Source organism: Oncorhynchus clarkii, chromosome 5 (assembly GCF_045791955.1).
Source record: "Oncorhynchus clarkii lewisi isolate Uvic-CL-2024 chromosome 5, UVic_Ocla_1.0, whole genome shotgun sequence".
Classification (NCBI taxonomy): domain Eukaryota; kingdom Metazoa; phylum Chordata; class Actinopteri; order Salmoniformes; family Salmonidae; genus Oncorhynchus; species Oncorhynchus clarkii.
Window position 1 is genome coordinate 23,572,976 of NC_092151.1, and position 13,311 is coordinate 23,586,286.

Consider the following 13,311-nt stretch of genomic DNA (forward strand, 5'->3'; position numbering starts at 1 on the left):
AGTCTTAAATCACGCTCAAAAACCTCCCGTGGCTTATTTTTCAAATTCGCATGTTTTGATTCTAAATGTCCTAGTGAAGGTCTCATCGAGTTGTGAGATAGTACTTTTGCACATATAACACACCGTGGCTGAGGAAAGGCACTATTCCCAATAGAAGTGAACCCCAAATGTAGTTCATCATATTTGGCTGCATCAGATTCACAACTGTCAGTGTCCATGCCAGTTGGGCTAACAACAAATGTAGAATTACTGATGCTAGCATTGGATGTGCTCGTGGCAGCAGAACAACTTGTATGCAAATTATACATTTTCGAGCAAACGGAATGAGCAGCAGCTACATTTGGCTACTTATGGACCGTTAGTGGAATTCCCGCGAGAGAGTAACGGTTAATGTGATTGGATGTTAATTATTTGACTGGCTACCTGTATTTGACATTGTGTTTTTATTTTGCTGAACACTAGATCGTTAAATTACATTTTTGGCAGTGAAACGAGGCTACTAGGGGAGAAAAAAAAACTCACCCAAATGTATAGCCCCGTTGGAAAATATAAATGGACTGTTTGGAAAAAACATTTTTAAATATACACATTGTTATTTTTTTTTAAATGTGGATCATATTTTTATTTGGCATACCCCAACGACATTGCGCGTGTACCCCAGTTAGGGAATAACTGGTCTATGGAATAGCCTTCCCTTGGAGATCAAGCAAAGAAAACGTAAAAATAGCTTTAAAAAGCAGGCAAAGGTTTTCATTTGGATACGGTTGTCTAAGTAAGAGAAACCACTACACTGCCCCGTGTGCCCCCTACTGCTGGTCAGGTGTTTTTATTTGAAGGATTGTTTTAATGTGAAATGAATATGGTTGATTTTTAAGGTTAGGGAGAAGTGCAGTGAACAGTGACACTTTTTAGGATGTCAATATAAATGAATGTATTTATGGTTGTTTGTCATTTTTGTCTTTCCTTTTAATCATTATATGTGTTATTGTTTTTACCATCGAGGACCACTTTGGAAACAAGTGTTTTAATTAAGACTTTCAAGTGATATCCTCTGGGTCCACATTGTACATTGTGTTGTATATGTCTGTTACCCAAAATAGGTCAAGTCCATTCTTCGACATGAATCGGATTTAGTCCAATTTTAATAGCAATGTAGACACAGAATAATACTGATGAATCTTGTGTTTAGAGAAAAGACACTGGGATTGCTTTGATAAACAGCAGCAGTCGTAATAGAGTATACCGAGCAGATTTAAATCTAAATTAAATACCATTTAGAAATCATATGTGAAAAACAATCACTAATGATCCAACATTCTTAATAGGAAGAAAATAGCTATTTTCATGAAGAAAAGAACAGTGAACAAAATGTACATTTAAAGTGGGTAATGTTGACACTCTCCAGCTTGGCTATCAACCAAATGCCAAAACAACTGCGACAGGCTGCAACAATGTACAGTAACTAAAACCTACTGTACTCCTAACATGAGAACTGGAAACAATGCTCTTACCGAATGTACATGCACCTGCAATACGTCTGTGCCAGCCAGTGAAGTTCTCCCAAAGTTCAACATTGTTATTACCGTCACTATTTCTTACATAGTTCATATTTAAGGACCGAGTTCTCTAGCAAGGTTAGAAAGTCTGACTGCGCAAATGGAGGGCCATTATCAGTGATTGGCCTGTCAGGAAATAAAACGCCCAAGCTGGAATAAATGAAGTCCACCCTCCCCTCTTTGCGCTCCTGTGCATTTCCTTCCTGAGGCCCGCCACTTCAGGATCCATTACAATCACAATCACAGCTGGCTCCAATGTCCTTGCTCCGATAGCACAGCACACTCACCCTTTTAAACCGTGGCATCAGAGACTAGCCTTTAGAAAGGCAGTAGCACTAAACGTTGACAATGAAAAAGTATTTTTGCTGTTGAAGACAGGTTGCTAACATTTGAGACACTTGTGTGTTGTTGTGGTAAAGGTTTACAGAGAGACTGAGGATGATCTTGTGGGTGGTTAATGAACCACAAAGAGACTGCACTTCAGACATGGTTTTTCCAGACCTCTTCTTCATTTACCCACAGACAATGGCCTTCATTCAGGGATAGAACACTGGCCAACCAAAGCCACTTCGCATGAGAGCAAGCACAACAACATTAATTATGTCTGTCACTCATTGGGGCACTTCACACATCAAAACAGATATCTGTACAAATGTGGTGGGCACACACACACAACTTACCTGTATGTGATGAGAGGGGGGAGTGAGGTCGCGGAAGCACTGAAGACTGACTACTTCCTATTAGGCTTTTTCTGTTGCTCGTCCTGCAGCTATGAAAACACAGACAGTAAGAGGTTAGACAGCTAAACAGGGAGAGCGAGACAAAGCCAGCCAGACAGCCAGCCAGTCACTCACAGTGCTTTATTATCTAAGTAAACATGCCAGATGTAATCATAGCTACTTAACATGCACTACACATTCCACTGCACATCGTTCACTTATACATCACTCACATCCACAAAAATTACTTCCAGTGCAAAGACATGGAAACTCGTTTCAACCTTTTTTTCCACATTCTTGCATTCATATAGGTTAGCACTTGGAGTACCATGAAGTTGCCCTAGATGCCATTCTTCCCCAGGGGAAGGCTAGTACTGGAGCAGAATAAGGTGACCCTACACCCGTAGGAACTTCTACCTGGAGCTTTGCAATTCCACATAATTCGATTCTAGAGGCCCAGATCTATTCTATAGGCCAATCTGCCCCAAAAGGTACCACCAGATCTTCTATATCTTCCACCAGATCTCTCCTATAAAGCCAATGTGACCCACCAGATATCTCCTATAGGCCAATCCTGCCCCAGCAGGCCCCAACCAGCAGGATCAATTAAACATCATATAAATCCCCCAGCACTCAACGACCAGGGCGTCTCAGCAACATGAGTACTGTAACTGATTAATGATAATAGTCCTCATTAGCACCTCTGATTAGCCCGAGGATGGGCCTTTTCTGTGGATTATTAAACACAGCACTCAAGACCTGATTCTACACCCGGAGGAAGCTAAAAATACTGCACTGGTGGTAGTGAGCAAATTCAGTTAACAGGGACTCATGTAGAAAGAGGTAAGTGTTGTTTCTATTTGAGAAACACAATTTGCATATTCAGTGAAGACAAAAAAGTGTAATAGGTCTAGTTAACAATAGTTTTAAAAGATGGATTGTTCTGCTTACTCAATGAAAAAAGGAAGCAGTGAGTTGTCAATGAAAACTATTGTAGCCACTCCCTGAATCACTAGACAAATCAAACTGGACTTTGACTAATATGCACATTGCTCACCAAATAAACATTGAACAGCAAAAATCGTTGCCTGGCTACCCAAACTCCTTGCTCTGGCCAAACGCTACGCTACGCCATGCCCACGGACAATGATAGTTTCTTCTCCTCAAGGAGTCTGGATCTGAGTACCACCCCAACGATTTTCGGGAATGGAATGATCTGTCTGATCAGTCCCAGAAACCGACAGGTTTGGCCAGAGCCAGAATACATGTCGGTAAAGCAGCATTTCGAAAATTCGTCATTGGCTTGGATATACTCTGATTGGTTAGAGATGATCCAATCGCTCAAGACTTTGTTTTGTACAACATCCCTCATTTTAACATCACCACAAAATAACTACTGGCTGTCTCAGACTGAAGTATGTAGCCTACGATAGAGCAGCTGAAAAAGTCAGTGAGTCGTCAGGCGACAAAAAAAAAAAAAAAAATCGCTCTTCAATAGCATGACAGTAAATATAGGCCTACAAATATTTCATAAACAACTGTTAGTACATTTTCTTTGGCCTGGCGTACCGTCCTCTGCAACGTTTCCACAATCTGTACCACTTATGGTTGCCAGAATCCTGCATCCCATTCACTCTAGGTATTCAAACTATGCTCTCCTCAGTTCCAACAATGTTCATATTCTCCATTAAAACACATGGAAGCTTCCAACTCCTCAGTCCAGGTGTAACAGTGGTACTAATAAATCCCTTTACAGCGATCAATAACAGAAGTGAAAAATATATATATTATTAAATCATATCCATAAAAAGGGTCCCTTAAAGATCATCTTGCTTGGGTGACAGCCTCAGGAGGAAATGAAGGACAGACCGGTGCCGGGTACAGTAGCTATCTAATGTCACGCTAAGTGCTGACAAAGCAGATCCTATTATTTAGCCGGGCTTAGCTCGTGAAGACGTAACACTAGCCTCAATCCATTCTGACAAAGCACTTTAGCCTACTGCTACCGAGTAGAACAATTGGGATGCCTATTGTGTATTTTGTAATCGCAACATCTGATGACTTTGATATTACTCACATTAGTAATTAATTCATGTTTTTATTGAGACTCATAAGGGTGGGATATTTTGAATCACAACAGGAGAGTTCAGTCATTTACACAGGAAAAGGTTTGAAGGAACAATTGCTCCATGACTCAATCTCAGGAGAAAATGCATTTGGGAATATACAATGTTTCAATCTTCAGAGAACATAAACTGAACATATACAACCAAAAAACGCAACAACTTCAAAGATTTTACTGAGTTAGAGTTCATAAGGAAATCAGTCAATTAAAATGAATTCATTAGGTCCTAATCTATAGATTTCACATGACTGTGCTTCGCACTCACTAACAGGGATGTAAACAAATTTGTGCACAACATTTGAGATAAACTTTTTGTGCGTATGGAAAATGTCTGGAAAATGTTATTTCAGCTCATGAACAATGGGACCAACACTTTACATGTTGAGTTTATATTTTGTTCAGTATACAGTGCCTTGCGAAAGTATTCGGCCCCCTTGAACTTTGCGACCTTCTGCCACATTTCAGGCTTCAAACATAAAGATATAAAACTGTATTTTTTTGTGAAGAATCAACAACAAGTGGGACACAATCATGAAGTGGAACGACATTTATTGGATATTTCAAACTTTTTTAACAAATCAAAAACTGAAAAATTGGGCGTGCAAAATTATTCAGCCCCTTTACTTTCAGTGCAGCAAACTCTCTCCAGAAGTTCAGTGAGGATCTCGGAATGATCCAATGTTGACCTAAATGACTAATGATGATAAATACAATCCACCTGTGTATAATCAAGTATCCGTATAAATGCACCTGCACTGTGATAGTCTCAGAGGTCCGTTAAAAGCGCAGAGAGCATCATGAAGAACAAGGAACACACCAGGCAGGTCCGAGATACTGTTGTGAAGAAGTTTAAAGCCGGATTTGGATACAAAAAGATTTCCCAAGCTTTAAACATCCCAAGGAGCAATGTGCAAGCGATAATATTGAAATTGGAGTATCAGACCACTGCAAATCTACCAAGACCTGGCCATCCCTCTAAACTTTCAGCTCATACAAGGAGAAGACTGATCAGAGATGCAGCCAAGAGGCCCATGATCACTCTGGATAAACTGCAGAGATCTACAGCTGAGGTGGGAGACTCTGTCCATAGGACAACAATCAGTTGTACATTGCACAAATCTGGCCTTTATGGAAGAGTGGCAAGAAGAAAGCCATATCTTAAAGATATCCATAAAAAGTGTTGTTTAAAGTTTGCCACAAGCCACCTGGGAGACACACCAAACATGTGGAAGAAGGTGCTCTGGTCAGATGAAACCAAAATTGAACTTTTTGGCAACAATGCAAAACGTTATGTTTGGCGTAAAAGCAACACAGCTGAACACACCATCCCCACTGTCAAACATGGTGGTGGCAGCATCATGGTTTGGGCCTGCTTTTATTCAGCAGGGACAGGGAAGATGGTTAAAATTGATGGGAAGATGGATGGAGCCAAATTCAGGACCATTCTGGAAGAAAACCTGATGGAGTCTGCAAAAGACCTGAGACTGGGACGGAGATTTGTCTTCCAACAAGACAATGATCCAAAAGATAAAGCAAAATCTACAATGGAATGGTTCAAAAATAAACATATCCAGGTGTTAGAATGGCCAAGTCAAAGTCCAGACCTGAATCCAATCGAGAATCTGTGGAAAGAACTGAAAACTGCTGTTCACAAATGCTCTCCATCCAACCTCACTGAGCTCGAGCTGTTTTGCAAGGAGGAATGGGAAAAAATTTCAGTCTCTCGATGTGCAAAACTGATAGAGACATACCCCAAGCGACTTACAGCTGTAATCGCAGCAAAAGGTGGCGCTACAAAGTATTAACTTAAGGGGACTGAATAATTTTGCACGCCCAATTTTTCCGTTTTTGATTTGTTAAAAAAGTTTGAAATATCCAATAAATGTCGTTCCACTTCATGATTGTGTCCCACTTGTTGTTGATTCTTCACAAAAAAATACAGTTTTATATCTTTATGTTTGAAGCCTGAAATGTGGCAAAAGGTCGCAAAGTTCAAGGGGGCCGAATACTTTCGCAATGCACTGCATTATGGAGTTCCAAATTGGCCCTTAGCCCCTAAAACTTTACATACAGTTGAAGTCGGAAGTTTACATACACCTTAACTAAGTATATTTAAACTCAGTTTTTCACAATTCCTGACATTTAATCCTAGTAGAAATTCCCTGTTTTAGGTCAGTTAGGATCACCACTTCATTTTAAGAATGTGAAATGTCAGAATAATAGTAGATAATTATTTATTTCAGCTTTTATTTCTTTCATCACATTCCCAGTGGGTCAGAAGTTTACATACACTCAATTAGTATTTGGTAGCATTGCCTTTAAATTGTTTAACTTGGGTCACACGTTCTGGATAGCCTTCCACAAGCTTCCCACAATAAGTTGGGTGAATTTTGGCCCGTTACTCCTGACAGAGCTGGTGTAACTGGGTCAGGTTTGTAGAACTCCTTGCTCGCACACACTTTTTCAGTTCTGCTCAGAAATGTTCTATAGGTTTAAGGTCAGGGCTTTGTGATGGCCACTCCAATACCTTGACTTTGTTGTTCTTAAGCCATTTTGCCACCACTTTGGAAGTATGCTTGGGGTCATTGTCCATTTGGAAGACCCATTTGCGACCAAGCTTTAACTTCCTGACTGATGTCTTGAGATGTTGCTTCAATATATCCACATCATTTTCCTACTTCATGATGCCATCTATTTTGTGAAGTGCACCAGTCCCTCCTGCAGCAAAGCACCCCCACCACATGCTACCACCCTCGTGCATTCACAGTTGGGATGGTGTTGTTCGGCATGCAAGCCTCCCCTTTCTCCTCTAAACATAACGATTGTCATTATGGCCAAACAGCTCTATTTTTGTTTCATCAGACCAAAGGATATTTCTCCAAAAAGTATGCTCTTTGTCCCAACGTGTAGTTGAAAACTGTAGTCTGGCTTTTTTATGGAGGTTTTGAAGCAGTGGCTTCTTCCTTGCTGAGCGGCCTTTCAGGTTATGTTGATATAGGACTCGTTTTACTGTAGATATAGATACTTTTGAACCTGTTTCTTCCAGCATCTTCACAAGGTCCCTTGCTGTTGTTCTGGGATTGATTTGGAACTTTTAGCACCAAAGTACGTTCATCTCTAGGATACAGAACCAGTCTCCTTCCTGATTGGTATGACGGCTGCGTGGTCCCAAGGTGTTTATACATGCATACTATTGTTTGCACAGATGAACGTGGTACCTTCAGCTGTTTGGAAATTGCTAACAAGGATGAACCAGACTTGGTGGAGGTCTACAGTATTTTTTTTTTGGTCTTGGCTGATTTCTTTTGATTTTCCCATGATGTCAAGCAATGAGGCACTGAGTTTGAAGGTAGGCCTTGAAATACATCCACAGGTACACCTCCAATTGACTCAAATGATGTCAATTAGCCTATCAGAAGCTTCTAAAGCCATGACATCATTTACTGGAAGCTGTTTAAAGGCACAGTCAACTTAGTGTATGTAAACTTCTGACCCACTGGAATTGTGACAGTGAAATATAAGTGAAATAATCTGTCTGTAAACAATTGTCTGAAAAATGATTTGTGTCATGCAAAGTAGATGTCCTAACTGACTTGCCAAAAACTATAGTTCGTTAGCAAGAAATTTGTGGAGTTGTTGAAAAACGAGTTTTAATGACTACAACCTAAGTGTATGTAAACGTCCGACTTCAACTGTAGATCTGAAAAGATTGGTAGAAGCAATATCTCCATCTTACCCTCCGATATAGACTAGGTGAATAATCCAATCCAACAATTTGAGATCTATAGAAGTGCCTACGGCAAGTGGCTAGTAGTAGAAGATTTGGAAGGCAGCCAATGAATATGTCTCTGCAGAGATGGGATGAAGCCTTAGTGCTGCTAGATGACAGTGTAATGACTAATCTAACTCTGAACAGATTCTATTCAGCCTCAAATCTCAGAGAAATTGAAGAAAAAGGAAAAAAGCTCAGAATCTCAGGATCATGGTTGTCATGGCTCCAAAGTACAGGTTTTATAAGAACAGAAACGTAGGAACTGGAAAACCTTGTTATTTTCAAAGAACACTCAGACTACAGTAGATTACTAGTATTTAGTATTTTATTAGGATTGCCATTAGCTGTTGCCAAGGCAGCCGATATTCTTCCTAGGGTCCAAACAGGAACAAAGCAACACATTGCAATATACCCATTTACAATATAAAATGTACAATATTACAGTGTGTCTCTTCACAGCCCGTGTTGTAACGTGAGGTGTTTAATGTGTTTAAAAAAAAAGAAGATTATCCTACTAGCTTGAAGTTACCCGATGTGGAAGAGAGTTTCATGTAGTCATTTAGTACATTTCCCGGCCTCTGTTTTGGACTTCGGGACTGTGAAGAGACCCCTGGTGGCATGTCTTGAAGTTTAAATAATGATTAGTTACTAATAATAAATAAAATAAACTTTCTATGTTGTGTGTTTTTTATTGACGTCTCAAAACACTGTTACAAAGGCACTAACTATATAATGTGAGTTGGCCAACTCCAACTTGCCTAAATACAGTATGTGAATATTCTATAGGCTATGGGAGACCGAGGCGGCACCCAATCCCCCTCAGATATGGCCGACGCACCTACCCACAGGCCGTGCAGAAAGGGGGAGAGCCGGTCAGGCATAACACAGGCGACATTGGGAGATGCAGGGAACCGAGCTTGGGCGAGAGCCGAAGCCCCTTCCTGGCACAGAATCCCGCACCAAGAGAAAGGCAGGGGGCATGAGCACCCTATAACTACCTAGCCCACAGCATAATTTTGTTTTGGAGCACAGCTGGCAACCCGTTAATGATCTTTCCACAGGTTCACCTACGGTAACCAATCCAAGGACCTCACTGAACCATCCAATCGGTAGTAGCGAAGGGTGGTGTGTACAAAGGGCAGGGACTTAACGTGTTTATAATACACACTTACTGGGAATTCCTCGCTCATGAGAAATAATTGCAATACCCAAACCCTATCACAAGTAGGCTTTAGCGGATTACCCACGCCTCTCGGCGAAGGCTCAGTGTGGCGCGCGTGCAGCCCGTGGCATCACAGACCTATTATTGCTCAATCTCGTGTGGCTGAACGCTACTTGTCCCGCAAAGAAGTTGGACGCCGACCGCTCTGGCCGCATAACTAGTTTAAAGGTGATTAAATTGTCATGTCCGTTATTGGAATTAACAAAAAACACCATCACCCACAGAATCGAGAAAGAGCTGTCAAATCTTTTCATGTCCGGGCGAGGTTTCCTGAGTCAAATTAATGCTGAGGCTCCACTGGTGCCCTTCCTTTAATTCCTGTAAGTTTCAGCATTGCAACAATACTCCCCAGAATCTGGTTTCTCGGACACTGCCCGGCGGGTCATGGGAATAAAGCCGCCGGATCGCTAGTTGGCATTGTTATGGTGGGAACTACAACGGTATCTGAAAGTCTTTAAAACGCTGACTTTCATTCTTGATTAATGAAAACATTCTTGCGCCAGTCCAAGAATTTCACCTCAAGCGGCACAAAATGATACCCCCGGCAGTCCCTCAACCACTGGCCCAGTTCAGAAGAAAACAATAACAAAATAGAACCAGTCTTTCTCCATTATTCCTAGCTGTGGTATTCAGGCGAAGGTCTGCTTTGAACACTTTAAGACCCCAAGGGACACTCAGTTAAGCGTATCGGTGCTGAGAAAGGCCGTAGCTCAACTCGCGGCAGACCGTCAGCTTATACCCGAGATCCAACTACTAGCTTTTTAACTGCAGCAACTTTAAGATAAACTATTGAACATGGAATTACCGCAGCAGCTGGCATCAAATTTGCCCACCAATGGATCCTCATTAAAGGATTTCAAGCGTACCTATTTCAATTACAGGGCCTCTAAAGAGTCCGGTATTGTTATTTTTCATCACTACCTCCCTGAGTCAGGAGTGGGTAATATGCGTGCCTGCTGCCCTCCTAGGATGTGGAAGCTGTTTCTCAGGCTTCCTCTCCGGAATCGAACCCTGATTCCCCATTTATGAATATTATCATATCCCATCTCTTTGCAAATGAGAGGGATCATTGTCTCTCCTTTCAAGGGAAAGGGGGATACCTAGTCAGTTGTACAACAATGCCTTCAACTGAAATGTGTCTTCCACATTTAACCCAACCCCTCTGTATCATAGAGGGGCTGCCTTCATCGACATCCACGTCTTCACAACTTATCAAAAGGGATGCTTTTGGTGGAATATGCATTTTAGTGAATCAATAGCCATATGTTATTAATCAGCAGAATCCTACATTTAGTTGTCAGCTTAGAGAACTCACTGAACTGTTTTCCAAAATGACATCATCCATAGGAGATGGCTGTTTGCTTGGACAGAGGCCTGCATAGTATGCTTTTTTGTCATATTATACCAGAAGACAATTGGATTTCAGTGACACGGAACAATAATGGGATTGCTTGCACAGTGCGAACAGTGTGACAGTCATGGCGGACAGAGGATGTCTTCTAACAAACAAGCCAAATCATCTATTAGGGTTAATCATGACAATAAGGAAAAAGGGGCCGTCTAGTACAAATATCTTCAAATGTGAAATGAATAGGAATTATGAAAAAAGGGATTCCTCACAAACTATGATTTGAGCTAGTCAAACAGTTGCCATTAAGTTAGCATATTTATGACAAGTCTTACAATGCATTATAACCACATAACACAATATACTTGTTCAGACTTCGGTGGAAGAGCATTAGGTAGATACATTAACTATGGAGGGGTTTAAGATGAATATACAGTATGATGCCACACACAGTACATTCTGAAAGTATTCAGACCACTTTACACATTTTGTTACGTTATAGCCTTATTCTAAAATTGCTGTAAAAGAAAAATGTCCCTCAAACTACACAGAATATCTCAATGACAAAGCAAAAACTGGTTTGAAAATAAATAAAAAAAATATCAATAAATGTAATCAATTCAGAATAAGGCTGTAACATTACACAATTTGGAAAAAGTGAAGCAGTCTGAATACTTTCAAAGTGCACTGTATTTCTAGTTGGTGTTACCCCTATCTCAAACTCAAAGGTATTCTCTCCACTTGTGTAAGCAATGGAAACTCCTGGTCCGTCAGGAGGTAAATCATGTTTGCTCTGGGGGCACCTACCTGTCTGCCAAACGACTATAAACTGCTTCAGATAACAGATGTTCAAGCTGGTGGACAGGGACATTGTGAAATGTCAATCAGGGGAGCCGAAACAGCTGAATAATATCCACTATGCAGGTGGTGAGTCCAAGAGGATAAGGTTTAACCCAGGCTATTTATGCCCCGTCAGTGCAGGATTAGACCAGGAGAGTTTAACCCAGGCTATTTATGCCCCGTCAGTGCAGGATTAGACCAGGAGAGTTTAACCCAGGCTATTTATGCCCCGTCAGTGCAGGATTAGACCAGGAGAGTTTAACCCAGGCTATTTATGCCCCGTCAGTGCAGGATTAGACCAGGAGAGTTTAACCCAGGCTATTTATGCCCCGTCAGTGCAGGATTAGACCAGGAGAGTTTAACCCAGGCTATTTATGCCCCTTCAGTGTAGGATTAGACCAGGAGAGTTTAACCCAGGCTATTTATGCCCCGTCAGTGTAGGATTAGACCAGGAGAGTTTAACCCAGGCTATTTATGCCCCGTCAGTGTAGGATTAGACCCGGAGAGTTTAACCCAGGCTATTTATGCCCCGTCAGTGCAGGAATAGACCAGGAGAGTACCACACTTCTGCCCAGTGGACACAATGAGTCGCACTCACTTCCTCACTCAACGGCCCTTCTCTAGACAGGTACACGCACACACAAAGGTAGCCTAGTGGTTAGAGTGCTGGGCCTGTAACCGAAAGGTTGCTGGATCGAATCCCCGAGCTGACAAGGTAAAAATGTGGCAGTTAACCCACTGTTCCCCGGGCGCCGAAGATGTGGATGTCGATTAAGGCAGCCCCACGCACCGCTCTGATTCAGAGGGGTTAGGTTAAATGCGAAAGACACTTTTCAGTTGAATGCATTCAGTTGTACAACTGACTAGGTATCCCCCTTTCCCTTCCTTTCCAAACAGACAGGTCTAATGTCAAGGGTCGGTCCACACAAGAATAGTAATACAAACGTAGTATTGTCATTACACTACTGCTCAAATCTACTCCCTCACCATGTCCCCATTCTCATAGAGACATGTTACACCCAAAAAGCCATCACAACAGGCCGTTTAACTGGAGAGATAGAGGGCAAAATCACTTCCCCGTTGCCTTATACTTACAGGGCCAGGCAAAAACAACATTAGTTAGCTAGTTAGTTTATTGTTCAGTGTAAACTGCCACCACAGTACAGGTTAGGCTGTATGAGAGAGTGTCACTCTCGGTGTACAAACGGACATTGACAGAAAAGCCCTTCTCTAAAACACAACACATTTTAGCAGGACAGCCTTCATCAGTGTTATTTATCCTGTGGTACAGTATACAACTCATGACAGATTAAGAGGGGGGGGAGAAAGCAAAACGTGATTGTCTAATGACGCTTTATACTGGGAATCAAGGAGCCCAGGGCAAAGACGATACAGAGAAAGTAGGCCAGTCCTGCTTGTGTGCTGTGCCTAGCAAGGTTTGCCAGTCTCAGTGATATGCAAAACCTCTCCGCCTCATTCACAGCCATTATTGTGCACCATGTGAAATCAGCACATAGCTAGCAAGCAATCAGTCTCTCTGGCAATGGAATAGAGCGTTTTTATCAAACAAACCACCGTCTGTTGTGTAAAAAAGGTAAATGGATTCAAGCCAGGTTAATGTTCTTACCCTTTGTGCTGTTGTCTGTGCCCAATAATGTTTGTACCATGTCGTGCCGCTGCCATGTTGTGTCGCTGCCATGTCGTGCCGCTGCCATGTCGTGCCGCTACC

At 41.7% G+C, this 13,311-nt stretch overlaps 1 protein-coding gene across 7 annotated transcripts in view; it reads right to left on the reverse strand.

Annotated features, from left to right (window-relative positions):
- Positions 1–13,311, reverse strand: part of LOC139408553 (microtubule associated serine/threonine kinase family member 4) — a 168,820-nt gene that overhangs the window by 43,046 nt on the left and 112,463 nt on the right. For 6 of the 7 annotated variants that reach the window (XM_071152579.1, XM_071152578.1, XM_071152577.1 and 3 more), the window contains one exon: positions 2,237–2,325. In XM_071152579.1, coding sequence (XP_071008680.1) covers positions 2,237–2,325 — 89 coding nt within the window. Of the gene's footprint in view, positions 1–2,236; positions 2,326–3,844; positions 3,963–13,311 lie in introns of those variants that run through there. The other variant, XM_071152582.1, reaches the window with a different exon arrangement.